Genomic DNA, 27,687 nt, shown 5'->3' on the forward strand with positions numbered 1-27,687 from the left:
GTCAGTACCTTCCCTCTGGCCTCAGGTCAAGGCCCAAATATTGTTTCCGGGAAGCAGCAGTTTGGGCTATATGTTCGCTCTGGTTCAATCAAATGTGGCCAAGGGGACAAATTCAGGTGGAACAAACATGGCTCCCCAGAGCCATCCTCTGTGGCTGGGTGCAATTCTCAGAGATACAGGTGTAATGTTGACAACCACCCAATGAGTAAATGCCCCAGATTTGTCTACAGTAGAAATATCAGTGGTCACCAAATCCAAGTCTAAGAGAGTATGGCTCAGGTTCCCCCTGATTCAAAGTAGGGGGAATGGCTTTGGAGGTAAAGAATGGACTACAATTTAGTGGTTAATTACATTGCCTTTGGAGTCAAGTTACAGTTTAAATTCTAATTCTGCCATGAACTACATATTTTAATCTTGGGCAAATTATTCAATCTCTTTATGCCTCAGTTTCCTCACCTATAAAATGGCAAAAATAGCTAGTCTCATTGAGTGGTTGTAGACATTAAATGAGATTATATATCAGGCTTCCAGGCTCTTAGCAAGCATTTAATAAATGCCAACTATCATTATTAGTATTACATCACCATCTGGCCGACAGACACATGAAAAGGTGCTCAACATCACTAATTATTAGAGAAATGCAAATCAAAACTACAATGAGGTATCACCTCACATCAGTTACAACAGCCATCATTAAAAATTCTACAAATAGCAAATGCTGGAGAGGGTGTGGAGAAACCCTCTTACATTATTGGTGGGAATATAAATTGGTGCAGCCATATGGAAAACAGTATGGAGGTTCCTCAAAAAACTAAAAATAGAGTTGCCATATGATCCAGCAATTCCACTCCTGGGCATATATCTGGAGAAAACTATAATTCAAAAAGATACATGCACCCCTATGTTCACAGCAGCAGTATTCACAATAGCCAAGACATAGAAACAACCTGAATGTCCACTGACAGATGAATGGATAAAGATGTGGATGGAATGCAATGGAATACTACTCAGTCACGAAAAAGAATGAAATAATGCAATTTGCAGCAACATGGATGGACGTAGAGATTATCATATAAAGTGAAGTAAGAAAGAGAAAGACAAATACCATATCACTTATATGCGGAATCTAAAATAAGACACAAATGAACTTACCTACAAAACAGAAACAGACCTGCAGACATAGAGAACAGACTTGTGGTTGCCAAGGGGGAGAGAAAGTGGGGACGGAATGGATTGGGAATTTGGGATTAGCAGATGCAAACTATTACATATAGAATGGATAAACAACAAGGTCCTACTGTAAAGCACAGGGAACTATTTTCAATATCCTGTGATAAACCATATGGAAAAGAATATGAAAAAGAACATATATATGTATAAATGAATCACTTTTCTGTACAGCAGAAATTAACACATAGTAAATCAACTATACCTCAATAAAATAAAATTTTAAAATATTACATCATTATCAACATGAAGAAATAAATCTGTAATGGTGTAATGAAAGGCCATGGGTTTGACATAATACACCTATGCTTCAACCATACCTTATTTTTTGTGTATGTATACAGAATATATAGGATAAAATATAGGATATATAGGATATATATAGGACAGTAGGATATTTAGGATAGTATACAATATATTAGGACGTTTAGGATAATAAAAATACAATCTCCCTGTAGCTGGGCACCTCAAGCGTCAGGCACTGCTTGTTACCCCCATTCCTGCAAGCACCTGCAGGCTTGTACAAGGAGATGCTAAACACACAGCTCTCTAGAAATGTCAGCCTTGTCATGTACTGGCATGAGGCGAGAACGCTCTGGAAGAACAGTCCTTTTGTTTAAAATAGAAACTTTCAAGGAAGCCAAATTAACACATGACAGATTACTGAATAGCCAGTTCTGGAGGGAGGGGAAAAAATAAAAAAGCCTCTTCATCTCTGAAATGAAAAGGGGAGTTGCTGGTACCAAAATTCACGTTTCCTTTTCGGTAAAATCCTCCAGCCACGCTTGGCGCTACCCGAGTAGGCGATTTCACTTCATCACCACTTCACAAAAGACTTCCAAATTCACTGCGGCAGACACGGCAAAATAAAAATGTTAAATACATCCTGGCCGCGAGGGGACTGAAACCTCCAGGCTCCATCAAAGGTTCGCAATAATAGGATTCATAAAAAAAAAAAAAAAAAAAAAGACAGATGGGATTAGAAAATGTTGCAGTGAAGACTCTGGAATGAGATGAGATCACAGCACCAGCCTGTCTTTTGTGGACCGGCACAATGATCCCCGAGCCAGACTGGATTAGGAAACCTCGCGACTAGGGGTTCAGAGAGAGGCCTCCGGTTCCCAGGCACTTTTGGGGAGAGAAGGCTGAAACAATGCATCAGATTTACAGCTGCAGTGATGAAAATATAGAAGTTTTCACCACCGTGATTCCTTCCAAGGGTGAGTAAAATTGCCCTCGACTGTTTCCTTAACGTGGCAGGCTAAGCAGGAGAGCTAAGACAGTCATGTGCTACCTTATTACGGTTTTTACCCCCAGGTTTCTGAGGTCGGATGGTCTCTCTGTTTTGACCGTGTTTGTGGTTGTTTCTGAAAAGGAGGCATATGGATGAACGTCAATCATTGAGAAACAGTCCATCAAAGGGGAAATGAGGGCAGCTAACTACTCCTCGTTTTACTTAATTCGATACTGGCAACCCAGTATGCCAAACGAAAGTGACAGCAAGCCATTGTTTTAGGAGACAGACATGAAAACAAAATTCCCAGGGCAGACAGATTCTTTCCTCCTCTCCAGTGAGCAAGTGGGTTCTGAAATGAGAAGCAGCTGGCCCAGAAGTATGATTTCTAACTGTGCCGTGAAATATGAGGAGGGATCATATTTCTGGCAGTGGCCTAAAGTCCAATGAAGTGGTCCAAGAATGCCCTGACCCAGGCTGGCCTCTGCACAGACCCCAGGGCCATGCTCCCAAACTTAACCTGGCACTGGCACCGCCAAAGAGTGTGACTTTGTAAAAGCCCTGCTGCTCTGAGGTGAATGGTGTCAAGGCCCGGGAAGGGCTCTGTGTCCCTGGATAGTTCCCTTGCCCCCTGCAGAGCTGGGCCCTCTCTCCTGCCGCCCCTGTGCTCTCCCTGCAGCCCCTGTATTGCTGGGAGAGCCTGGGACCCCGGCTTTGCCCCTGGTCTCATTGTCAGACTGAATGAAGAGGGCCGGATGTCTGCTGGTGCTGTGACCCCCTGTTCAAATAACCCCTTTCTTCTTCCCATGTCAGCCATCGACATGGCCACTCCTGGGGGGAAGGGAGAGACTCAGCCTGGCCACAAAAAGAAAGCCAGCAGAACATAAATTAAGCTTTAGACGTCTATTGCCAGTCAGAGGGAGAGAAGAAAAAGCTGGGAGTCTGCCCACGTGCTGAAGTTGGGACACCCTCTGGAGACTCGGGAATGTACCTGAAAAGTCAAAGCCGACCCTCTGACCCGACAGTTCCACTCCTGTAAATGCTGTTATACGTGGATGCTTACAGGGCCACTGGGTCTCCAAGGGCAAAACTGAAAACAACTTGAATGTCCTTGAAGAGGGGAAGGGGTAAAATGTGGTGTCATCAGACTCTGGAATACTCCACAGTAGTCAACAGGGAAAAGAACTGGATCTATGTGTGTGGACACAGCTCCCAAGAGCACCATGTTGAGAGAAAAAAAAAGCAGGCTAAAAAGTATTAAATTTGTACAGTACTGTATATTGTTTATGGATACATATCTAGAGAAAAGCATAAAAAACAGACTGGAAAGACACAGATAAAGTTAGTGATGATAGTAGCCCTGGAGAGGGAGGAAAGTAGAATTGGGGAAGAGTAGAAAAGGGACCAGAACTTGTCCTCTCATTTGTTATTTCTCTTGTATGAGAAGAAAACAAATTGAAAGCAAATATGAAAATCTTAAAATGTCTATGTTCTATAATTTTTTTACATTTAAAAACATTTAAGGGAGAAAAACATCAAAGCTGAATGGTCCTATTAAATTCAAAACTTATTATACGATTCAGGAGCAATGTCATACTTCACCTGAAGAAAATCATTCAAAACAGGGCCTTTGAATCCATTTGCTTAGCAGAGTAGTCAAGAGACCCACCACCACTTATACGCTGTGTGACCTTGGACAGGCACTTAACCTCTCTGGGCCTGAGTTTCCACTCTTATAAAAAAGGAAGAACTAGAACTTACCTCCCAAGGTTATTATGGGGGGAAAAATGAGATATAGACAAAATACATAAAGCATCTAGAACAGTACCTGGCATGGTAGTAAGCACCATTAAATACATCACTTACAAAGTGATTTCCATTTTTATTCCATATTTTGAGCAATGAATATGTTTAGTCAAAGATAAATATTCAATCTTATATTTCTTTTCTGCCATTTTTATTCATGGCCACCTCCTGGGATCAAATCAGTCATCAGTATTCATGGACATGTCACTGCTCAGGAAGCTGTTCTCTAGAAAGGGAATATCCGCAGTTTTATCTTAGACTGTAAGTGGAAGAAGTCCGCCTCTTCCTACGCCTTGTTGTGCCTCATCTCGCCTCCTCCAGAGCATCAAGCATAAGGCTCTCAGTGGGCGAAGACGGGGCCAGGTCTTCCTAAGTCACTGCTTATGAGAGAGACTGGTAACTCTTCATTCCATCCCCATGTTCCCTGCCTGCAGAAATATAGGCTGGTTGGATTTTCTCTAACAAGGGTTAGAGTCCTCCCAGGTATGCCCTTTCCCACACGTTCCTGTGCACAAGTTCAGCAACCTAGTGTTTAAGAGCGCAGGCCTTGTTCCACCACCAACTGCGTGACCCTAACCCTCAGCATCTACCTAAGAAATAGAGTCAATGGAGACACCCGACCCCAAAGAGTTGCTGTGAGGAGTGAATGCGAGAAGGAAATAAGTTGTCACCTAGTAAAGCTCAATGCGAGCCATTATCACATTTACCATCGTTGTATTATATCCCTGTTTTCCAACATACATACATACATATATAATGGGTTCAACCTAAATCTATGTACTTTTTTTAGCTGAGCCATCTTAAAGCTCACAAAAAATATGGCAACAGCAAGTGTTATGGTGTTTCTTAAGTATTTTAAGGCACAAGACATAGATCAAGTCTGTAACTGAGGACAAGTGTGTATTTTTACTTCCTAGAGAGAAGGAGAGCCCTTTAAGGGAAAGATTTCATAGGCACAATTCACAGTAAATATAAAAGATAAAATCTGTGGTTTTACCGAGAAGTTATACCAGAAGTCATTTCCTGAAGCTCACCAGTGGGTTTAATTCTAGGGTGAACAGCATTCAAAATAATTCTCTTGGGGATAAACAACAATGTGGCAGGGTTGGCAAGGGGAACCGGGGAACAGCAGGAGGAAATGGAGAAAACTCCAGAAAGAGAACTCCTGACAGAGGCTACAGTCTCTAGAAGTTATCACCTCTTCCTTCCACCTGCCCTCACCTTGCAGAGAAAGAGAAGAATTGTATCAATAATAACTAATTGATAGTTACTAATAACTAATATCAATAACCACTAATTCCTGGGAACTCCCTCTTTGCCAGGCACCGGGCCAAGGGCTTGATAAAGATTAGACCATTTAATTCTCACCGCAGCCCTCTGAGGTAGGTGCGAGTTTTACCAGAGAGGAAAGTGAAGCTTAGCAAGGATGAGTCATTCGCCCAAGTCTCACAACTGGCAAGTGGTCAAGTTGGGATTTACACCCAAGTGAAAGGAGTCTGGAGCCCTGGCTCTTAACCAGCCCTCTGCTCACCTGGCTTCACGGCAGCAGGCGCTCTGCAGAAAATAACACGGCTCTCACCTGAACACTAATCTGAGATGTGACAAGAAGTCATTTCCATTCTAGGCAGGGCAGTGGCAGGGTGGGATTTCATTTCCAAGTAAATCACTTTAGCATCAATGTGCAAAAGAGATGTCTGGGTGTCTCCACTTTCAACAAAGTGCACACCTTTTTCCCAACCAAGTAACTTTTTTATGGCTAATTGATTCTTCAAGTTTTTTTTTATTTTTATTTACTGTGGTAAATAAAATTTACCATTTAACTATTTAAGTGTCCAGTTCTGTGGCATTAAGTACATTCATATGGTTGTGCAACCATCACCACTATCCATTTCCTGAATTTCTTCATCTTCCCAAACTGACACTCCGTACCCATTAAATAACAACTCCCCATTCCCTCCTTCTTCCAGCCCCTGGTAACCTCTGTTCTACTTTGTGTCTCTATGAATTTGACTAGTTGAGGTATCTCATATAAGCAGACTCATACAATATTTGTCCCTTTGTATCGGGCTTATTTCACTTAGCTTAATGTTTTCAAGGTTCATCCATGTCAGAGCATGTTTCAGAATGTCATTCTTTTTTGAGGCTGAATGATATTCCATTGTATGTCTATACCACATTTAGTTTGTCCGTTAATTTGTTAATGGACATTTGGGTTGTTTCCACCTTTCAGCTATTATGAATAGTGCTGCTATGAGCTTTGGTGCACTGGACCAAGTAACATCTAAAATTGCAATTGCCCACCTCCTAGAGTAATGGAAACAAAAATAAACAAATGGGACTTAATTAAACATAAAAGATTTTGCACAGCAAAGGAAACCATAAACAAGACAAAAAGACAACCCTCAGAATGGGAGAAAATATTTGCAAATGAAACAACAAAGGATTAATCTCCAAAATATACAAACAGCTCACGGAGCTCAATATCCAAAAAGAAAAACAAACCAGTTAAAAAATGGGCGGAAGACTTAAATAGACATTTCACCAAGGAAGATACACAGATGGCCAAGAGGCACATGAAAAGATGCTCAACATCACTAATTATTAGAGAAATGTAAATCAAAACTACAATGAGGTATCACCTCATGCCAGTCAGAATGGGCATCATCGGAAAATCTACAAACAATAAATGCTGGAGAGGGTGTGGAGAAAAGGGAACCCTCCTGCACTGTTGGTGGGAATGTAAATTGATACAGCCACTATGGAAACCTCCAGTACGGAGGTTCCTTAAAAAACTAAAAATAGAACTACCATATGACCCAGCAATCCCACTACTGGGCATATACCCTGAGAAAACCATAATTCAGAAAGAGTCATGTACCACAATGTTCATTGCAGCTCTATTTACAATAGCCAGGACATGGAAGCAACTTAAGTGTCCATCGACAGATGAATGGATAAAGAAGATGTGGCACCATATATACAATGGACTATTACTCAGCATAAAAAGAAACGAAATTGAGTTATTTGTAGTGAGGTGGATGGACCTAGAGTCTGTCATACAGAGTGAAGTCAGTCAGAAAGAGAAAAACAAATACCATATGCTAACACATATATATGGAATCTAAAAAAAAAGGTACTGATGAACCTAGTTGCAGGGCAGGAATAAAGAGGTAGACATAGAAAATGGACTTGAGGACATGGGTGGGACGGGAAGCTGGGGCGAAGTGAGAGAGTGGCATGGACATATATACACTACCAAGTGTAAAATAGCTAGGTAGTGGGAAGCAGCCGCATAGCACAGGGAGATCAGCTCAGTGCTTTGCGACCACCTAGGGGGGTGGGATAGGGAGGGTGTGAGGGAGGCTCAAGAGGGAGGGGATATGGGGACCTGCGTATGCATGTGGCTGATTTGCTTTGTTGTGCAACATCAACTAACACAACTAACACAGTATTGTGAAGCAATTACACTCCAATAAAGATCTATTAAAAAAATAAAATAAAATAATAACATTGCAATTGCACCCACCTCTTCTTCCCAACCCCCCTCCTCTGGGCCCTGTCCCACTCCAGGTGCAAACCCTCTCCGTATTGCTACTGTAGCTACATCAGTCTCACAGGTGTTCTCTAAAACCATTCCTTTCTCTCTCTTTGCAGTGCCCAGTCCAGCCAGAAGAAGAGTCAAGAGCTCTCAACATCTCTTAGCCAAGAATGTAAGAAAACTTCAGTTTTGATCCCTTTCGTTGACTTTCATTAAAAAAGCAGTGTCTAGCTTCTTCACTCCCCACCTCCCCCCTACATCCACACTCTCCACGGCCTGGAAAAGTTTTCCGTAGCCCATGTTGCTGTTGCATTCTCCATCCTCCACTTAACCAAAACAACTGACAAATGTCAACCAGACAATAAACAGTCCTGCACTGGACCCCCTTCTGTCATTTTCCCCACAGAGAATAATTTTCATTTTATATACACATTTTTTTCCTTAAACAGAATCCATAGTGTAGGTAGAGCATCCCTGACTTGGGTGTTCTATTGTTGGCATTTGCAATGTTCCACTTTTTCACTATTATAAATAGCAGTGCAATGAATTTGTACAAAATACTGTTTTCTGGATTAATCCTATGTGCATAGGCCTCAAAGTGGAATTAACAAGTAAAAGGATAAGAACAGTTTCATCCATCCATCCATCCATCATCTGCATTCCTACCCCTGTGCTAGAGTGGAGAATAGAACAGTGATTTTTTTTTTTTTTTTTTTTTTTGTGGCACGCGGTCCTCTCACTGTTGTGGCCCCTCCCGTTGTGGGGCACAGGCTCCGGAAGCGCAGGCTCAGCGGCCATGGCTCATGGGCCCAGACACTCCGCGGCATGTGGGATCTTCCCGGACCGGGACAGGAACCCGTGTCCCCTGCATCGGCAGGCGGACTCTCAACCACTGCGCCACCAGGGAAGCCCAGAACAGTGATCTGTAAAAGATGGCTTCTGCTTCTAGTTTCGTCACATACTACCCAGAATTCTGGACAACTGCTAGGCTTCCAACAATGCTTTTCCATTTCCCTCCAGCCCCACCAGCACTGGCTTTCATTTCTTTGTATTATTTTTTGCTTCTTTAATAAGCACATGCATTACCTTAAAATTAGTTTACATGTCTTTAGAGCCTGTGAATTTCTCATTTTACTTACAGATTTCTTTATACATAAGCTGTCAAAACATCTTTGCACTTTAAAAGTTTTATTTTAATTGCTAATTGTTCCCTCCTGGTTATACTGGAGTTTCCATCACAATTGTTTTTGTAGAACACTATTTTGATTTTCTAAGTATCTCAATTTTTAAAATCCTATTCTCCATTTAAAAAAAATTTTTAAGTGTCCTGGGAATGAGATTGGTTTTAGTCTTTGTTGTTTTATATACATTTATTACTTTTTAAATTACCAAAACAGGATGGGCCCATTACTAAACTTCAAATACTAAAACGATGTAAACTATGATATCAGAAAATCCTGAGAAGCTATAGAACATAGTGGTTAGGTATGCAGACTAGAGTCAAACTGCCTGGTTTCTTCCATTTCCCACTTTTAAATCCCAGTTCTATCCATTTCTAGCTATATGACCTTGGGCACGTTGCCTAACCGTTCCAGGACTTGACTTGCTTAACATTAAAATGGGGAGAGTGAGGGCTTCCCTGGTGGCACAGTGGTTGAGAGTCCGCCTGCCGATGCAGGGGACACGGGTTCGTGCCCCGGTCTGGGAAGATCCCACGTGCCGCGGAGCGGCTGGGCCCGTGAGCCATGGCCGCTGAGCCTGCGCGTCCGGAGCCTGTGCTCCACAACGGGAGAGGCCGCGACAGTGAGAGGCCCGCGTACTGCAAAAAAAAAAAAAAAAAAAAAAAAATGGGGAGAGTGAGAGAGCACATCCCAATAACCACAGGAAGGAGCAAATGATTTAATACATGTAAACTGCTTAGTCCAGAGCCTGATACATACTGAACATTCAATAAGCACTGGAGTTTTTTTTAATGAAAATTTCTCATATAACAATGTATAATTATCACGCTTTATTGCTCCATAACATGCTGTTTTGCAATTTGCTTTTTTCACTATATAAATTTTGAGCATCTTTACATGCTAATTAATACCTACAGATCTTCCCCATTCTTTTTAGAGGTTGCATAGTATGCCATTGTATGAATGAATGTACTATAATTTTTTACCCAAACCAAATCTGATGTTTTCTAGATTATTTAACCAAATCATCAATAAATGGGGTTTCCCCATTTTCTCCAGTTAAACAATGCCACAAGAAATATTCTTGAACGTATTTTTTATGTTCTTATGCAAATGTTTTCGAGGATAAATTCATAGATATGAAAATGCTGGGTCATCAAATCAACACCTTATACTTAAACGTACACAACGTTATATGTCAATTTTAAAAAAGAAAGAAAATGCTCAAAGGATATGAGCATTGAAAAAATTTTATAGCTGTTGCCAAATTCTCAGCAACTGTTGTAAACTACCTTTACCAGAACACCTGAGCCAACACTATATGGTATCAAATGTTGTTAATCTTTGACAATCTAATAGGTGAAAACATCTCATTGTTTTAATTTGCATTTCTTTAGTAATTAATATCATTCTTCATCTTTTCATAGATTTTGATATTTTCTCCCCATGGGTTAAAAGACATGTCTTTTGCTCATTTTTCTGTCAGTGGTTTATCCTTTTTTAAAAATGACTTTGAGAATATTTATATACTAAGAAAGAAAGGGCTTTTAATGGGTTCTTTGCTGTAGTGCAAGGAATTCTTGTATTTCTCATGATCCCTAAAAACTTCAGCACACAGTCTAGAAGGAAAACGCTGCTGACTTTCAAGGAGCAGTGGGTGTCACCAAAAATGGGAAGGGGAGGGGTTGTTTGTAGGTAATTTGGAGTTTGAGCACAGACTTGAGTTTGGCATACAGTTGGTCCCTGACTTATGACAGTCTGACTTTCATGAATTTTGTCTTTACGATGATGCCAAAGCGAAACGCATTCAGAGACCATACTTGGAATCTGGAATTTTGATCTTTCCCCAGGCTAGTGATATGGGGTACAACATACTCTCTTGTAATGCTGGGCAGCCCGGCAAGCCACAGCCTCCCACCAGCCACATGATCACGAGGGTAAACAAGGATACACTTAGAACCATCCTGGACCCAGACAAGCATTCTGTTTCTCCCTTTCAGTACAGTATTCAGTCAATTACATGAGATATTCAACACTTTATTATAAAATAGGCTCTGTGTGAGAAGATTTTGCCCAACCATAGGTTGATGTAAGTGTTCTGAGCACGTTTAAGGTAGGCTCAGCTAAGCTATGACGTTTGGTAGGTTAGCTGTATAAAATGCATTTTCAACTTATGATATTTTAGGGGTATTTATCAGGATGCAACCCCACTGTAAGTCAAGGAAGATCTGTACTCTGGATTTGAAGGAGCCACAAGTCATTCATGACTCTGGGAAGATCCTTTGGGAATTAGGAATATTTAGTTTTCAACCAAGTTCTTGCCTTGAATTTCTAACCTTAAACAGTGTTTCTGTCTGAATCACCACTTATACCAATACCTACTGGCTTTATAAGGACAGAACTGTGATTACAAAAGCTTAAAAATGGAAACTAAATCATACTCTCTAGGAGATAAATAAGGTGGTAGGGAAGAAATTTCTCAAGGGATTTAGAACCCAAACAAAGGAGACAACTCTCTACGGTGGAAGTGAAGCCACAGGGGCATGAGCTTCACAAAGCCCCCAAAACATGGGGCACCGCCTCCTGGAGTATCCATTGACTTCAGCCAGGCTCTGCAGAACCAAGCTCCCAGCTTTCCTGGGAATGGCTTATGACTTTCCTTCCCTCCCTGAAACATTTTTACTCCAAGGGGAAAAAAAATGAGTCAAGTATATGGATACAAATAAAAATTGCTTTCGATGGAAAAAAAAAGAAAAAACAGAAGGTAGGGGCTTGTCTTCAAATATGCATTCTTCCTCCAGGTAAGACAGCTTAATAATGCTCTGGCCTTGAGCTCTCCTCTGAATTTCTAACTTCCCCTAACAGCATGACTCATCCTTTGCTCATAAAACTCAGACCCAGCTGCACAGAACATTCAAATTAGAAAAGACAGGAAAGGTCTTAGTCTACCTAAGACGGGGGAACTGAGTCCCAAAGAAGAAAGAACTATCTCTGACCTTTTCTTTTTTAATCCAACTGGCTCTTGGCTCCCCTTTTGAGTTCCCGAGAAAATCGTTCATATTTTGCAGCTGCTCTAATGTACCAATATTTAGGACTTTGTCCCGAAATTCTTATTTGTCTCTATTCTCACCCCTTGGGCTACCATACGAATGTGAGGTTCCTTCCTTTACAAGTATCTCTTTCCTCTCCGAATCGTCCTTAGCGCGGCCATTTCCTCTCTCTCTGGACCCCTCGTAAGTTACATGTTCTTCTACAGCCACCCAGTGTTCCTTCTCTAGATGGTTTCACTAGTCTTTTTCTCCCCATCCCCTCTGATTCTTAAGCAATTTTACTATCATCCTGATGCCGCAGACATCGTAAGAGTAGCTTAAAGGAATAAATTTACACCAAAGCGTGGGTTAGTTAGGGCTTCCGGTGCAATGGAGCCATTACCACTGAGATTCACAGCCCCTTCCAAATAAGCAGCAGTGCCATCATCAGGAAAGATGAAGGAATGGGAGTGCAAATGTCACATTCTTCCCAGATTTCAACCTTGTGGAGGAGCGGTGATCTGATTTTTCCATCTGGTGATCTGATTTTTCAAAATGCACTGAGCAATCGATTGCACTTGAAAATTCTTACCTGGATGGCAGCACTTCCATGGGTCTTACAAAGAGCACTTCCTTAGAAGTTATGAAACCATGATCCTTGTTCAGGTCCCGCCCCTTACAGCTCTGTGACCTTGAAGACACCCGGCTTCCTCTGGCCTCAGTTTCCCTGTGTGTAAAATTAGGGAGTTGGGCTAGAACTTTACTCTGGATGCCGTCAACCAACATTATGACACCTAGGTCTCACCCGTCTTTCTAACTCCCTGCCAGCCCCCTAGGTCTCTGATCTGAACCCAGCAGGGAAGCATCAATTTATCACAGTGAATCTGTTACACAAGTACAGCCCCTACTTTCAGCAGGCAATTCGTTGAACTTGGAAAGGGAAATCCAACATTAAACACGTCTCCCCTTCACCCCTTCCCCATTCCCCAATCTCACCCTTGTACTCAGGGTGCTAAAGAGCCTGTGCTCAGACCAGTTTGTTCTAAGACCAGCTGCAGTATCCAGCCCGGACCGTATCCTACAGACCAGAAAAAATCCAGGCTGTCGGGAGGCTTTCAGGAGGCCACAGCCATGCATCCAGCTGTCTGTTCCCTGGCGTGGGCCTGATGCACTGCCCTGAGCCCTCTCAGAGCCTCCGCAATTGTGGGGCATGAGAAGCAAGCACGAGGCCAGCTAAGAAAGGGAAATCTTCCGAGCTGAGCCCTCTCCTCTGGCATCCTTCAGGGCCGAGAAGATACCCTGCTGAGGCACTGGGCCCTCAGTCAGGACCTGGGAAGTAACCAGCCTCACTCCCACCCCAGGAAACCTACATCCAACAGGGGGCGGAGCAGCTAATGCCTCTCCACTCTCTCCCTCCCCATTCCCTTCTCCCACCCACAATGCAGAGAAGGGCTGGCTGAAGTTTCCTGTTCCTAAAAGGAAATATTTGCTTCCTTTTCAGGGGAGGAAATGCTGGGCCTCCCCACTGGACTCCTCAGGCTTTCACATCCTGCCTTACTTCCTCCTTCTACAAAATGGGTCGGAAAACACACCAGCCCTCACTCATTAGAGGAACGCTGAAAAAATGAAAACAAAATTCGAAATAGCTGTGATGAGAGGTAGACAGCCAAAGGCTTGAATGTCAGTAATGAGGCTCAGGTCTCTCCCGTTGGACCTGGAGGTCCACATTCCAGGGGGAACCCTGAGGCCAAACGGTACACGTGTCCAAAATACCATTAATCTAAGAAATTCCAGCATTCTGGGCGACACCATGGTAGAGTGCAATGCTAAGAGGAGGGAAGGAAATGGAAAAGCTGAGGCGACTGTCTGTGCAGGGTGGTGAGTCCAGACCACCCACTACTGTACCTTACAGCCCCCACTGAGCTGGCGTCGGGCAGATGGGTGCTGCCCCCAGCCTGCACTGAAGGCTTGCTGGAAAACCAACAGAAGCACCACCTTCTAATCATTTTGCAATTTACAAACATATCAAATCAACACATTGTACTCCTTAAACGTATACAATCATATGTGGAAATTTATATCTCAGTAAAGCTGGAGGAAAAATATTTTTAATTATTGGGGGAAAAATCCCACATGCTGCAGTGCCCAGAAAAGAAAGGGCACTAATCCTAAATGATCCTTAATTATCATCATCCTTCTCCAAAGGCAAAGAATGAATGAGTCTGGGTCCTAAAACGGGCCTGAGAAGAGTTAATTTCCTAAGCCAGATAAGACCAAATGTGGGATATATTACTTTTTTAAGCAAAGGACTATTTGTGATAAACTGAAGCAAAGAGTGACAGCTCCCCTTCCTCTGTTGGGAACGGACGTGACCGCTTCCTGATGCTGTAGGTAAACAGGTGGCACAGGGAAAGAGAACCTGCTGTGTTCCTGAAATCTCTGCGAATGACCAGCAGTGACTCCGCCCCAGTACAGCAAGGGTGGTCAAGAGCATGACCCCTTTCCACATAGCCTCGAAGTACCAAAACTGGGGTTTGAACTCAGGTTCGCATGACCCCAGATGGAAATTTATCTTCATCACTGACAATCTGACAGGACAAAAAACAACTTTGTTTTAATTTGCATTTAATTATCGTTGTTCAGCACCTTTCACGTTAACCGGCCGTTTGCATGTCAATTGTCAGCTGGTTTTGGCCCCATTTTTCTATTTTTTTTCCTCTTTATTGATTTGTAAGAGTTTTATGTACATAGCGATAATTCCCTATTTATGTAACAAATGTTATATTGAGCCATATTCTATTCTAGTGTCTGCTGTTGTTTGTTTGTTTGGTTGGTTTTTAACATGCATCTTTGGTCTGTCTGGTATTCATTTTCGTATGAGAAGTGTGGACATGGATCCGTTTCCCCCAGTGGCCTGACATTTATCCCAACAATATTTATTAAAGGTCCAATTTTTCTCCACTGAACTGAAATATAACCCTATTATAATACTTAAAAATTCAGTCTTATTTGCTTCAGCTTCCTCCACAATTGTGACATTGGACAATGGGGAATTCATCAAAGGCTCGACTGTAAAGGCTGAAATGGGTCCACCTCACTCACAGATAGACTGAGTGCCAGGATCTGGCACAGAGGTGCCCTCCCAAGATGTCTGTAGAAGGAAGGAACGAGTGAGCAAGAGAATGAGTAAATACAAACCTCAGAGAAGCTGCAGTTCTAACCTGCTTCAAAGGAGTGAAGACATTCAGAATGTGCGACCCCAGTGTCGTGGCTCTGCATTCAAACATGCACGATATGTGCCCCAAATTGCTAAGATTCCCTTTGTCACCCCCGATATTAAGATAAAATATGGTACTATTTGCCTCAAATTTGTACATTTAAATTATTTCAATGATCTAAGTATTTTTATTATAATTTTAAAGGCCCATTTCAAGTGGGCCCTGACAAAAGGGGTATTCCTCTTCATGTACTTTCCCAAAACCACTATTCAGCAGGGGATCATTATTGAAAACACCTTAGCGTGTAGCGCTGCGTTCTGGCTTGCCAGAATTTCCACTTACCAAGCCACAGGTCATGGAAACTCATCTCTCAGCTCCAGCTGACAGGCACTCTGCAAAGTAGAGGAAACGTGAGCGTCCAGGAGCCGTGCCTGCTTTCTCTGGCCAGCAGGTTCTTTCTTTTTACAACCTGGGAATCAGCTGGGCCCCGAGCCCTCTGCCTAGGTCTCCCCTCTGCTGGAGCATCCAGAAAGCTGTCCTCTACGTGAACAAGGGCGCCCACTGAGCTGCAAGGACTGTAAGAGCCCGATTTCCAGGGCTTGTCCTCATTTCAAATAGCCTGTTCTATTGTCAAACTATGTCCAGCCCTGGGGCAGTTAACTGGCCCCAGTCTGAGGCCTGAGGGCCCAGGCTTCTGACTCTGTGAGGGACGGCTGGTGAGGAGCCCCCAGAAACCTCATTTTCCTGCACCATGGTGCCACTGGACATGCTGAAGTTAAACACAACACTTCGCCGTTTCAGGCCAGTCTCGCCAGTTTTCCTCGCTGCTCCCAGCAATGGCTGGAGTCAGGAAGGCTCCGTGTCAGCACGAGGTCTGTCCGCAAAGCTGCAGTCCTGGCCTCGGCTGTGGAGGCCGAGATTCTAGGGGAGGAACAAGCTGACGGTCCTTCCTCCCCCCCGCAGGTGGTGATCGAGTCCGACCTCTACACGTCCCGGCCCCTGGAGCTGCTGCAGCACCGCACCGACCACCGCGACGGCGAGGCCCGCAGGTCGAGCTGCTTCCAGAACGCACGGCCGCAGGGCGCCCACCCCGCCAAGACCCCCGCCAGGCCCGGTACGTGCGTCACGGCCCGGGTCCCCGGAACCTCCCTGTGGGGCAGTGGTCCACTTAGAGCAGCTGCCGCGGTGTCCGCGAACTGGCTTGTGCGTGCTCTAGCCACGTCGTGATCCTCCCTGGCGTCCTCCATCACGCCCGGTGGGCGGAGCACCTGCACGTGGGGCCGCCGCCTTCCCCAGTGCATGCTGGTCCTGCTCTGAATGCACCTGCTCGGCCCCCCTCCCCCACTGCAGTACCACAAAACTCCTTCTACCTTAAAACACTCGCTGCTGGGTCTGCATGATGAGCAAAGATGCTCTCATCTACCGCCTAGCTCCACAGGCAGTCCTGCGGGATTCAGGAAGAGGCAAACATCATTAGACGCTGGGGGGAGAGGAAACCAGTGTACACATGACTCATGAAGCGAAGGAAGCTTACGTTATTTTACAGGGTGTGTGTGTGTGTGTGTGTGTGTGTGTGATTACACAGGCTCTTCATCAGTTGCCATCTTAAAATCCCACCATTTAAAATTTGAACGCCTTAAACTATTTCAACAATTTATAAAAAGAATTTAGAGACACATTTGTTTTGAAAGCTGGAAGCATTAGAGTCTTACCTTCCACACTATTTTGAAAAATGGCTCCCACCCCAAGCAGTTAAACAGGAATCTGTGTCTAGCCTGCTGAAGTCTGTGATCGTATTTAGCCTTTAACTCCTGGTTTAGGTTATTTCTGTTATGCCCACAGCCTCAAGTTATTCCTACTTTTAACTCCAGAAATACACAAAAAGTCTAGGACATCCTTTTCAAAGCTGTTGGGTGTCAACAGTTTTGTATGTTAGAAGAACTGAAAGTAGACTCCATTGAGTGTCTCTCTTTATCCATCCATCTCCTCTCTTTCCTCCCTCATAGATGTTAGATTGGATCTCTAAGGTTTCTTTGGTCACTAACACCCTGATCCTGTTTTTAAGATCCTACGTGTAAGAACCCATAAGTCAAGCTATATTCTCTAGTTAAGGGATTACATATATACATTTTTATGGAGAATGAAAGCCTTAGGGAAACCACAATGTGCCTTGCAAATTGAGAAGATAATTTTTTTCCCTCTGTCTATATATAAGTGGGTGGGTGGGTGGTGGTTGCCTGTGCGTAGAAAGAAAAAGAATATCTTCTCTACAAAATCACAAAATGAATTTAGAGCCATGTTTCTCAAATTTTAATGTGCAGAAGAATCACCTGGGAATCTCGTTTTTATGCAGAGTCTAATTCAGTAGGACCAAGTAGAGCCCCAGATTTTGTTTCTAATAATCTTCCAGATGATGCTGATGATGTTGGTCCAAGGACAACATACTGATTAGCAAGGATTTAGGGAAGATCTAATGGGTGGTTCTCCAGGTGGCATCCCTGGAGCAGCAGAACCACCTGGGAACTTGCTGGAAATGCAAATTTGGGATCCCACCCAAGACCTATTTAATCAAATTCTGGGGTAGGGCCCAGCAATCTGTTTTAACAAGCCTGCTCCCAGGGTGACTTTCCACCTCCCTGAAGGTGGAGGCCCACTGATCTCTGCAAGCGCCCCCTGCCGATCTACAGAAGAGGAAACCGAAACCATGGAAACTGACTTACCCAAAATGCACTGCTCATCAGCAGCAGAACTAAGATTAAATCTCATGTCTCCCGATTTGCCAGCTAATTGCGTCTTTCCCCCAGAAAATAATGTCTTTCCAGCTGTCTGGTTTTAGGGGCTACTTTCCTCCCTAAGTAGCTTGTGGAAGCTTAAACTGAAGGGGAGAACAGCAAGTTATGAAATGGAGAGACTCTGCCCGACATATGACAGTCAGCTCACGCAGGGAATGTGCTAGTCAGGTTTTTTAAAAAAAAGATTGAGCTGGGCATCGATTCAGTTCCTTCAGCTCCCACAATCTGACAGATTCCAGAGGGGATGAGAGGGAGGGAGGGTTTCTGAGTCAAAGCCAGACCCACAGGAAAGGCTGGGCACCGGCCTTGGGCACGAGTTTTCCATCCTCCAGTCAGAAGGATATGTGTCTCCAGGGATCTCAAATCTGGAGACGTGTTTCTTTTCTGAGCTAAAGGAGAAGGCTCCTGGGTGCTGTAGCCTTCTCACGTGGGAGAAATATGCTCTGAGGAACCTTGGAAAGAGTGGGGACTCTGAAGTCTTGAGCAGGTGAACCTCAAGGGCCCGGAAAAGGGGACACCCACCTCCTGGGCCGGTGGAATGTCTCCACTAGGATGTCCTTGGGGCATCTCAAAATCAACTTGTTCAAATGGAATTCATCTTCCACCTTCAAACCTCTCTTGCTTTCTCAGCTGGTGCCACTATCCATCTTTCCAGCAAGCCGCTGGGATGTTTATCCCAATACCCCCTTGTCCTCCCCACCCCCACTCCACACACTAACCACTGACACTGTCAGTTCCTCCGTATGTCTCATCTCTCCTTGGTACCAACCTCAGGCTACCGGGTCAGACTCCCTTCATCCCTTGTGTGTAGCCGCCAAGCCTGGTCGTCAGCTACCAGTCCTTCTTGCCCCACAGGCTACCAGAGGGTAGCCTAAAGCAGCACCTGCCTCTGCCATCCCTCTGCTTTAAACACTGTGTCCTCTCCACCCCCAGATGCCCTCCAGACCACGCCCAAGGTTCTCCAGGACCCAGTCCTCTGCTCACCTCTCCAGGGCCACCTCCTGTGACACTCCTATCCCTGCCAATCCATGCACAGAACAGCCCTGAGCTGTGGTGTAATTGTTACCACTCATTATATTCCGGACCTTCCCCGACACGTTCTCTCTGTGGATTGCCCTCCCTGGGTCTCCCCACCTAGCAAACTCCTCCCAGAATGGGTTAGGGGGTCCCTCGGTCAAGTTTTCCCAGCCTTGCAAGACCACCAAAGAGGTCAGCTTACCATTCCCTAGATCTTCCTCACCCAGCTTCATCGTAACTGCCGTGCATCTCTAAAGCCTCTGTTTCCTCATCTATTATGACGTCTACCTGTGAGGGTTGTGGTGAGGATTAAATGAGACAATGTTTATGAGTCTTACACTCGGCACAGCAACTAACACAGTAAATGCTCAAAAATATAAGCTACTGTCGTCACTTACGCCAGAGCACGGCACACCGTGGTCTGATCTTGGTAGCCTGTAACTTCATTTTATTGGCCTTGAGATGTTTTCCTCGGGGTGGGGGGCTGGTATTTCTCTACACTGTAGTCTGATAGCATGGGGCTCCTCCAGGAACATCTGCCCCAGGAGGGACTCGACTGAAGGCCAGCCTTCAGTGGAGCCCCACTCCACCCCACCCCCGCCCATCACCAGCTACCTCAACATCTGGATTCCCAGCAGCGGGTCGAGCCTCAAATAAAGGCATAGAAAGAAGGTTCTCACATACATCTCATGCCAGTGCCTCAGGACTCTGATAACCTCCAATACTCCCACATTATGAGGCTTACTTCCCACAGCAGGCAGGACTTTGAGCTCATTTTCACAGAGGCGTGTCCAGGAGCAGCAGGTTAAAGGACTGATCCCAGCTATAAAGACTTAACTCCTGATAACCTCTTGTGATCTGGCGCTTTAGGAAGAAAGAAGGAGCTAAGGGCACATTCTCTGAGTCCCCTACTGCAGGCAGACCTCGTACTGAACACCTCCACACACGTGATCTTATTAGACCTTAGTTCTAACCTCCCCAAGAGGGCCAGGGGTGCAGGTGACCCACTGGACAGTTGTCCCATTGCCCAACCCTAGGGCGTGATTTTGCTGCTCTGTACAAAGGCCGTTAGAATATTCCTGGCTTGTGATTGATTAGCTAAGGGATAATTGATGCAGAACCCGGGGAAGCTGGAACCCAGAGTACCACTGAGTAACGTCCCCTCCGTTCAACTTTGCAGTGGGGACTTCTGAACCCAAATCAGCAAATCTGTGTGGGAATCGAGCATATAGCAAAGCTTTGGTAAGTAAAATCAACCTGGTTAGCTGTATCTGCTGTGCTTTAACCTTCTTGTCCTGTCTGTGCCATGAAGACAAAGTGTCCTTTGTTCCAGGCTTGAGGATTATTAGAAAAGTGTAGCTGAGGGTTCTTTGCTCCTAAAGCCTACCAGCTGGTGGCACACCACTGGCCGCCTCTCTCTTTCTTGCCAGAAATTCAGCTCTTAGGTAAACGGAAGGTATTACCTAGCGGACATCTCAAACAGGGGGGAAAGAAGCAGTGTCTGTGGCAGGCCCCTGCCAGGTGGAGGTGTCTGACCAATTCCCAGGGGCAGCTACGGGGGTAAAGAGATGCAAGGGTCTCGAGCACTGTGGAAACACAAAACACCATCACCTCAGAGGGAACTGCTGATCCACCTCCCACTGGGAGCTCTGGGGCAAGGATTGTCCATCTGGGCTGCCCGAGTTGGACCCAGCTGACCGATCCTTTATATTTTCTTCCCGCTCTTTCATGGCATGCAGGCTGCCCAGGACAGCATGACCTTGGGTGAGGTGGCCCTCCGTAGCCAAGGACACCTGAAGGAGCTGAGGGCCAGCTGCTCCCCACCCTCCCCCAGGGGGAGGACAAGGCGGCTTGTCCTTCCCTGAAGGGGGATCGGGTAGTGCATGTCTGGGTCTAGCTCAGCGTCACCCTGAAAAAATACATCTCCTTCACCATCCTCTGGGCATGAATGTGGGTGTCCCCTGGGTTAGCACAGAAGGGGTGGAGTGGTGGCTGGAGGTGAGGTCAGCTCGGGCATCCTGGGCTCTGCGGGCATCAGCTCTCGAGATTCACGGAACTAGAACAGACTGGAGAGAGTGTCTGAGTCACCCGCTCGTCCTTATGGAACAAACTGGACAGAGACGCGAGCGCTTTGCTCCTGGTCTGGGCAGGAAATCGAAGCCAATTATTTCATTTAGGTCATCCCTGTACTAGGAAAACCACACAAAGGGCAGGGATGGGACAATCAGGGGCCCCCTGTCCCAACCTGGGACCCAGGGGAAACTGAGGATGGCTGGGCCGTTACCACAGAGTGAAGGTGGTCAGGCTGTGACAGCTTGAACTGCTGCCCTCAGCTGAGCCCAAGGCTAAGGGGAGAGGGCAGCTCACTGCCTTGGATTACTTGCCCCCAGCCCCTGGGCTGGACTCAGTGTCCTTGGCAGAGAGGAAGCTGCAGCTGGGAGGCCAGAGCGAGGTGGGATGGGACAGGGTGGTGATGGGGAGGTGGTCACAAAGGAGGGGGCGACAGTAGTGCAGAGGACAGAGCGGCAGCATGACTGACCCTTTCCTCTGGGTCTGAGATGGTAGGGCTGGGGTCCTGCAGCTCATTGGAGCCCCCATCCCAGGGCGGAGAGCAATTCAGAGCTCGAACAGCTAAATCTGATTTTGACGCTAACATGCGCTGGGGCAAACAGGATGGTGGACGGCCCAGGAAGAAGCATGTTTCTGGGCTGCTGGCACGATGGGGAGGGACAGCTCCCGAGAGGCCACAAGGTGGCACAGTGACTCTCCCCACAACCTTTGGCCCTTGCGGGAGAGAAGGGGCAGTGACTCCTGATGTCCTCAACCTGGAATTTCCCAGCAATTTTAGGAATGTGGTGATCTTAAGCCTTCCCCGGGGCGTGGGGTGGGGGTGCAAAGCGGAGGTCCGCTGACTGAACGAACTGGGGACCTAGCCCTGCTTGGGCTACCAGTGATTTTTCAATGCAGTACATGTTTCTTGAGCACTCACCACCTCCTTTAAGGAGAGCTGAGGAGGGCCGCCAAAGGGTAAGCCCCAGACCCTGTCGTTCGCATGCCATTCCTGGGGAGACTGCACCGGCATAAGAAACAAGTAGACAACCGTAAAGAGAGAATTGGTGGAATGCCAAAACATATCACATTAAGGACTCAGTGCTGTGGGGATGCAGGAGACAGAGAGAAATCAGCTGGGGCACCAGCCTGAGGGGAGGCTTCCTGGAGGAAGTGGTCTTTGAAGGGTAGGCAGAGATGAGGCTTGATCCAGAGAATGAAGGAAAAGCTGGGTGAGTGAATCCAGGAGGGGACCAAGGTGTGTGGCAGGTCTTGTGGGAAAAAAAGGAGGTCCTGTCCCAAGTGACTGGTCCTGAGGCTGCAGCAGAGAAAAGGGAGAGGGTGACACTGATCTTGCAGAACCTGCAGGATTTGACAACAAAGTGGACACAGACCATAGGGGTGCAAGGGGGACAGAGGCCTTGACAGATTGAGTTGCTTGCTTTCAAGTTTCTCTAGGTAGGTGGTTCTCAAAGTGGGGGTCCTGGGACTAGAGCACTTGGGAACTTGTTAGAAATGCAGATTCTCGGGCCTACATGAGACCTACTGAATCAGAAGCTGGGGCGGGCCCAGCATTGCATTAACAAGCCCTCCCGGGGGCACCTGGTGCCCGTGGCGGTATGAGGACCATTGCCCTGGATTGATGGTAGTTCAGTTTAGCTGATGCCCTTTCCAATGGCTCCAGCCACTGCCGGAGTTGGGGACATGGTGCCATCCTCACACTCCCTTCTCACAACCTAGATGCCTCCGGTGGCCCGGATCTCAGTGAAAGCTCCTGCCGTCCTGGAGGTGGCAGCTCTGGGCTCGGAGAACGGAGCTGTTCTGACCAGAGGGTAAGTGCTGTGCCTCCAGCCTGGCTGCCTCAGGGTTCCCCACCCGCTCCTGTCCTGCTCCCGGGCCAAAGAGTAACAGGTGGCCGGCTGTCAGACCCTCAAGAAGCTAAAAGAGAATCCCTGCCAGCTGTAAATTACCTTCTAATGAGGGCACTAATCCCGGGTTTCTGTCGCCACATCAACTTTTCCCCTAGGATTAAGCCGAAGTGTTTTCGATGGTTTCCACTTCATTAACCCCACTCTTTAGACTAGGAGAAGTCTAAAGAGGGAGGGGTTTTGGTTAATTAGACAAATGTAATCACAGGCCATATGCAGAGCCTCCTGAAGGCATGCTGGTGTCAGAAATGCCTCACGAATTAGATTAAGGGCCCCTGCCCAGGTAGAAAGTACACAAAATACAAATGTTTCAAACCAAATTTATAACCAGCACGTTACTATTAACTCTGATCCAGAAACAGCAGCTAGAGTAGCAGGAGTGATAAGCCCCCCAGGAAGGCCCTCACTGCCTTCAACATGGCACAAAGAAGATGGCAATAAGAGTCTTAAACTCAACTCAGCGTGTACATTTACGCCCCCATCATCATCTTCCGGACTGGAGAGAGCAGAAAAGTGGCTTCGGGGATGATGCAGGGTGTGGGTTCTTGACTCAGATCTGCCTGCATGCCCAGCACCGCTGCTGACTTGCTATGACTTCAGGCAAGTTGTTCAGACCTCCGTGTCCTCATTTATTTAAAAACAAAACAAAACCCAAAAAATGGGGACGCTCATAACCTCTTGAGAGATTACTGTGAGAATAGGATGAGATAATGTGAGAAGAGCGTAGCACCAACGGTTGCATCATTTTTCAAGAAGCTTACAGTCTGGGAATCGGAAAGACACGTGCCTGGGAAAGCGATAGATGCTCACATATGAGGGGCCATGCCCTACAATATCAACCCAAGGTATGCACACCTTGAAAGCTGAGGGAGTTAGAGGAGGAACAGACCAGTGTGAAGCCCTTTTAGGTGAAAGAAAGCCATCTAGAATGAATGATAAAAGCCAAGCCACTCAACGTATTGGGACCTAGTTAGAGAAAAGTATCTTTTCGATTGTATTAAGTTTATAGCAGCAAATTGTTGTGAGCAGCAACGGCTGCTGCTGCCTGCTGCAGTAACCAGCAGACGCGAACCGTGTGCCTCAAGAGAGGCGCCCTTTCCATCCGCGCAGCTGCATCGCAAAGGGTTCTTCTAAATGGCCCGTTTCTCTCTAAGCTTAGACGTTCTCATTTCCATGTGTTCCTGGACCCTGGCTATTGAAAAGAAAACGAAGGCCATTCTTTCACTGAAGGAGAGCAAGTGAGAAGAATGAACATTTATTGACGTGGACCATGTGCCAGAAGCTTTGTGACCTTATTTTCCTCCTCACAAAAGCCCCGTGAGTTAGATGAAATTATCCCCATTTCGCACATGAGGAAACTGAGGCTGGCTGAGGTCAAATCACTTGCCTGAGGTCACACAGTAAGTGGGGAGCAGGATTCAGCCCCAGGGCTCATGGGCTTTCAATAGCTGACGCTTTGTGACATCTGCTCTTTCCAGCAAGATCGTTTGTGTAGAGGTGGAGGGATGGCGGGTTGGGGTGAGGAAGGGTAGAGTTTGGAACAAGAGCAGAACTTGGGATCCATGAGCCAGTGTGCTCAGGGCCACCTGCTTCCCTCTCCCCATGCAAGGACCTCCCTGGGGCAGGGGGATGGGGTGTCATTCCTGCGTGGGCCCCAACAGCGACTCTCCACCGTGGTCACAGGATGTATGAGCAGAGGAGTGAGGGCTCTGGCTCCTCTTATCGAGGGCAGCAATTAAAGAAGGACAGGCTTAGCACAGTGACCGCCCTCCTCACCCACCTGTGCATTTTCTGTAGATCCAGGCACCTCAAGAAGATGACTGAAGAGTATCCTACCCTCCCTCAGGGAGCAGAAGCCTCCCTACCGCTGACAGGAAGTGCTTCCTGCGGCGTCCCCAGCATCCTCCGGAAAATGTGGAACAGGCACAAGAAGAAGTCTGAATACGTGGGAGCTACCAACAGCGCCTTTGAGGCTGACTAAAGGTGACCCTCCCCAGGTGCCCTGCGCTGGCCCGAGTTCACTGCACAAGGGGAGGAAACTTCCAGATGGGAACTGAGCGACATTCACCTCTGCTACTAGCTGGTCCACGCACATCACCCTCCAGTACTAACTAATCGCCCCGGCTCAGGAAACGGGAAAGGAACCTCCCTCGAAGGCAAAGGAAAACTGTTCCTTCTTAGAATCGATAAAGCCATTGGTCTGAAAGTGACTTCGGGAGGTCATCAAGTTTATATCCCTATGTTTAAGCAAAATGGCACCAAAATCAAACTTTCCCAACCCATTTTAAAGACCTCCAAGGAAGCAAGCTGGCAATTCCTCAGTCTTCCTTGTGAGTCGTTCTAATTTCTGGTATAAATGTAAGAATTTGATGTTTCAGGCACTTGTAAGCACAATGGTTCTCACTGTTCCTGCCACCATATCTGTTTCATCTTGATGAGGTATGATTTTTAGTGACAAAGCGCTATATATATTTACTTAGTAGTTCTAATATTCATTTGAGTGTATCGTCAAGATCAGTTCTGATGACATTTGGCATGATTGCATGAACTCTGTATTCTTTTACATGTGATTTTTCTATAGGAAAACATGATTTAAATTTTTGAATGCTAACATTTTCTGAAGTGACACAGTCTAGTGGAACTAATAATACCTTGCTTGGGTATAATTATTTTAACTTTTGAAAATGCTCTCCCATCCATTACCTCTTACATTCACAAAATTCCTGTTAAGGAAAGCACAATTATTCCCAATCTACAGATGGGGAAGCTAAGGGCCTTAAGAGGTTATGCGACTAGATACCTGGTAGTGGAACTAGATACCAGGTCCTCAGCTTCTGCACCAGACTCCTTGCTTTGCCTACTCTAGTAACTGATTTGAGGATGGTTTTGAGGGGTAGGAATATGTCTCTGGGGGCAACATTTTAAGGAAACGATTTGACAGAGTTAGAACCAGTACATGATATAAATGATGTAAACCATTCATATGGTTTCATAATATATCATATTATGCTTTCCTTCTTTTAATGGAAATGTCATCATCAATTCTATATCAACATCAGTAGCCTTAAAATGATAACATGATATGATAATGATAGTTACCATCTATTAAATGCTTACTATGTGCCAGGTGGGTTAGTGAGCACTTTACATACATTATCCCGATCTTTCTGTCAACTCTGAGTTAGGTGGCCTTCCCCATGTAATAGACACGGCTTTAAAGTAGTTAAATGATTAGTCTGAAGGCACCTAACCCATGTGGGTGTCAGGCTCCAATGCCTGTGTTATATCTACTCCTTCATACAAGAATATTCAGAACACAGAGAAGAGCTAGGATCTGAGATAAAGGAGTGCAGCGATCAATTGGTAATGCCTGCCTGTGGAGCAGATTAGTGGGATGTGCCTCACATATTTGTCATCTGTGGCCTCAACTCTGCCCCCAGAAGCCTTGTTTTCTAATTCAGAAGCTTAAATTAATCCAACCCACTTAACAAAACCAGTGACTCCATGGTGAATTTTAGTCTAAGACCAGGTTGGAAATGGCCATTTTTTGGTTACAAGGAAGACCTGGGCCACATCACTGGTCTCAGACTCAACTGTAATTCACATGCTGCTGCTCCATGACCACATGTTGCTTTTTGATCTCTAAATTACCTGCTTCCACATCTCCAGGTGAAATGTAAGAAGGCATGGGGGATAAGGGGCCTGGGCTTCCGGGCTTTCACCTTGCTGACCTCTGCTCTTCAACCATTGTTTTAGACTCCGAACACCCAGTCCTCCCATCAGAACATGACTTGGAGATTTGGGCATCAAGTGCTCTTTCAATGGACTGTGTAATCATCTTACAGTGTATGGGTGAAGGGGCCCGGAACAAAGGTAGGGAGAAAACAGGTAGTTTACACTGGACCTATCGGAGTATCCTATGGCTATTTATTTTAACTTATTTACTTTATAACTGATATCCTCTATTTGTATGTGGCAGCTGGAGATCTATGTAGGCTGGAACTTATTTATTTTTAACTTAAAACTTTCATGATGAAGTGTTTGCCTTGTATAGAACATTTTCATTGGCCAGTTCAAATAAAAATAAAGTCTGCTTTGTTTGTGACATTAATAAATCAGCATAAGAGTATGCCTGGGGCTCCTTCATTGAATGAGAGAAGGCTTTCACAAAGGGAAAGAATTATGCATCTGTACCTCATTGCTCCTTTACCTAAATGAAAAGGATTGTGAGAAAGAACCCAGCATGTTCTTTCCATCCTAAGGCAATGTCTGGTTTTGATATTACGGGCCCTGCCCAGCAGTCAGCACCGGAGCCACTTCTGTTGAGGTCTGGCCTGGCCTGACCTGTGCTCTCAGGGTTCACCCTCCTCCCTGGGATGCTGCCCTCAGTCCCCACCACAAATCCCAGGGGGCTCAGTGACCATCCCTCTGTGCCCACCTCACGGTCAGCCTGTCTGGAGACTGCCCCCGTGACTCACATCACAGCCACTTGCCAAAGGATGCCAAGGCTGGCTGCAGATGGCTGTCCGGGAATGAAGGAGCCTGGAGTCCTCTTGAGCCAGAGGCAACAGGAATTCCAAGACATTTAGGGTAATAAAGTCACCTCTGTTAGGACCAAGTCCAGTCACATATTTCAGTTCTTACTGGATGCTCTCTGTGGCAGGCCTC

General features: G+C 45.8%; 1 protein-coding gene across 1 annotated transcript; it reads left to right on the forward strand.

Moving 5' to 3' along the window:
• The first annotated feature begins 2,380 nt into the window (after positions 1-2,380).
• VXN (vexin) lies at positions 2,381-25,000 on the forward strand. The gene is made up of 6 exons (XM_065895675.1): positions 2,381-2,447; positions 7,922-7,977; positions 16,197-16,347; positions 20,223-20,284; positions 22,832-22,923; positions 24,817-25,000. Exons 1-6 carry the CDS (start codon positions 2,381-2,383, stop codon positions 24,998-25,000), a joined length of 612 nt encoding a protein of 203 aa, XP_065751747.1.
• The last annotated feature ends 2,687 nt before the right edge of the window (positions 25,001-27,687 follow it).

This window comes from Phocoena phocoena, chromosome 17 (assembly GCF_963924675.1).
Source record: "Phocoena phocoena chromosome 17, mPhoPho1.1, whole genome shotgun sequence".
Classification (NCBI taxonomy): domain Eukaryota; kingdom Metazoa; phylum Chordata; class Mammalia; order Artiodactyla; family Phocoenidae; genus Phocoena; species Phocoena phocoena.

What these genes read in the sequence shown, in the direction of transcription:
- VXN (XM_065895675.1), top strand. Translation starts at nt 2,381, where the DNA reads ATGCATCAGATTTACAGCTGCAGTGATGAAAATATAGAAGTTTTCACC. An exon ending in CACCGTGATTCCTTCCAAGG is followed by an intron (nt 2,448 to 7,921) that starts GTGAGTAAAATT and finishes CTCTCTTTGCAG; the next exon opens with TGCCCAGTCCAGCCAGAAGA. An exon ending in AACATCTCTTAGCCAAGAAT is followed by an intron (nt 7,978 to 16,196) that starts GTAAGAAAACTT and finishes TCCCCCCCGCAG; the next exon opens with GTGGTGATCGAGTCCGACCT.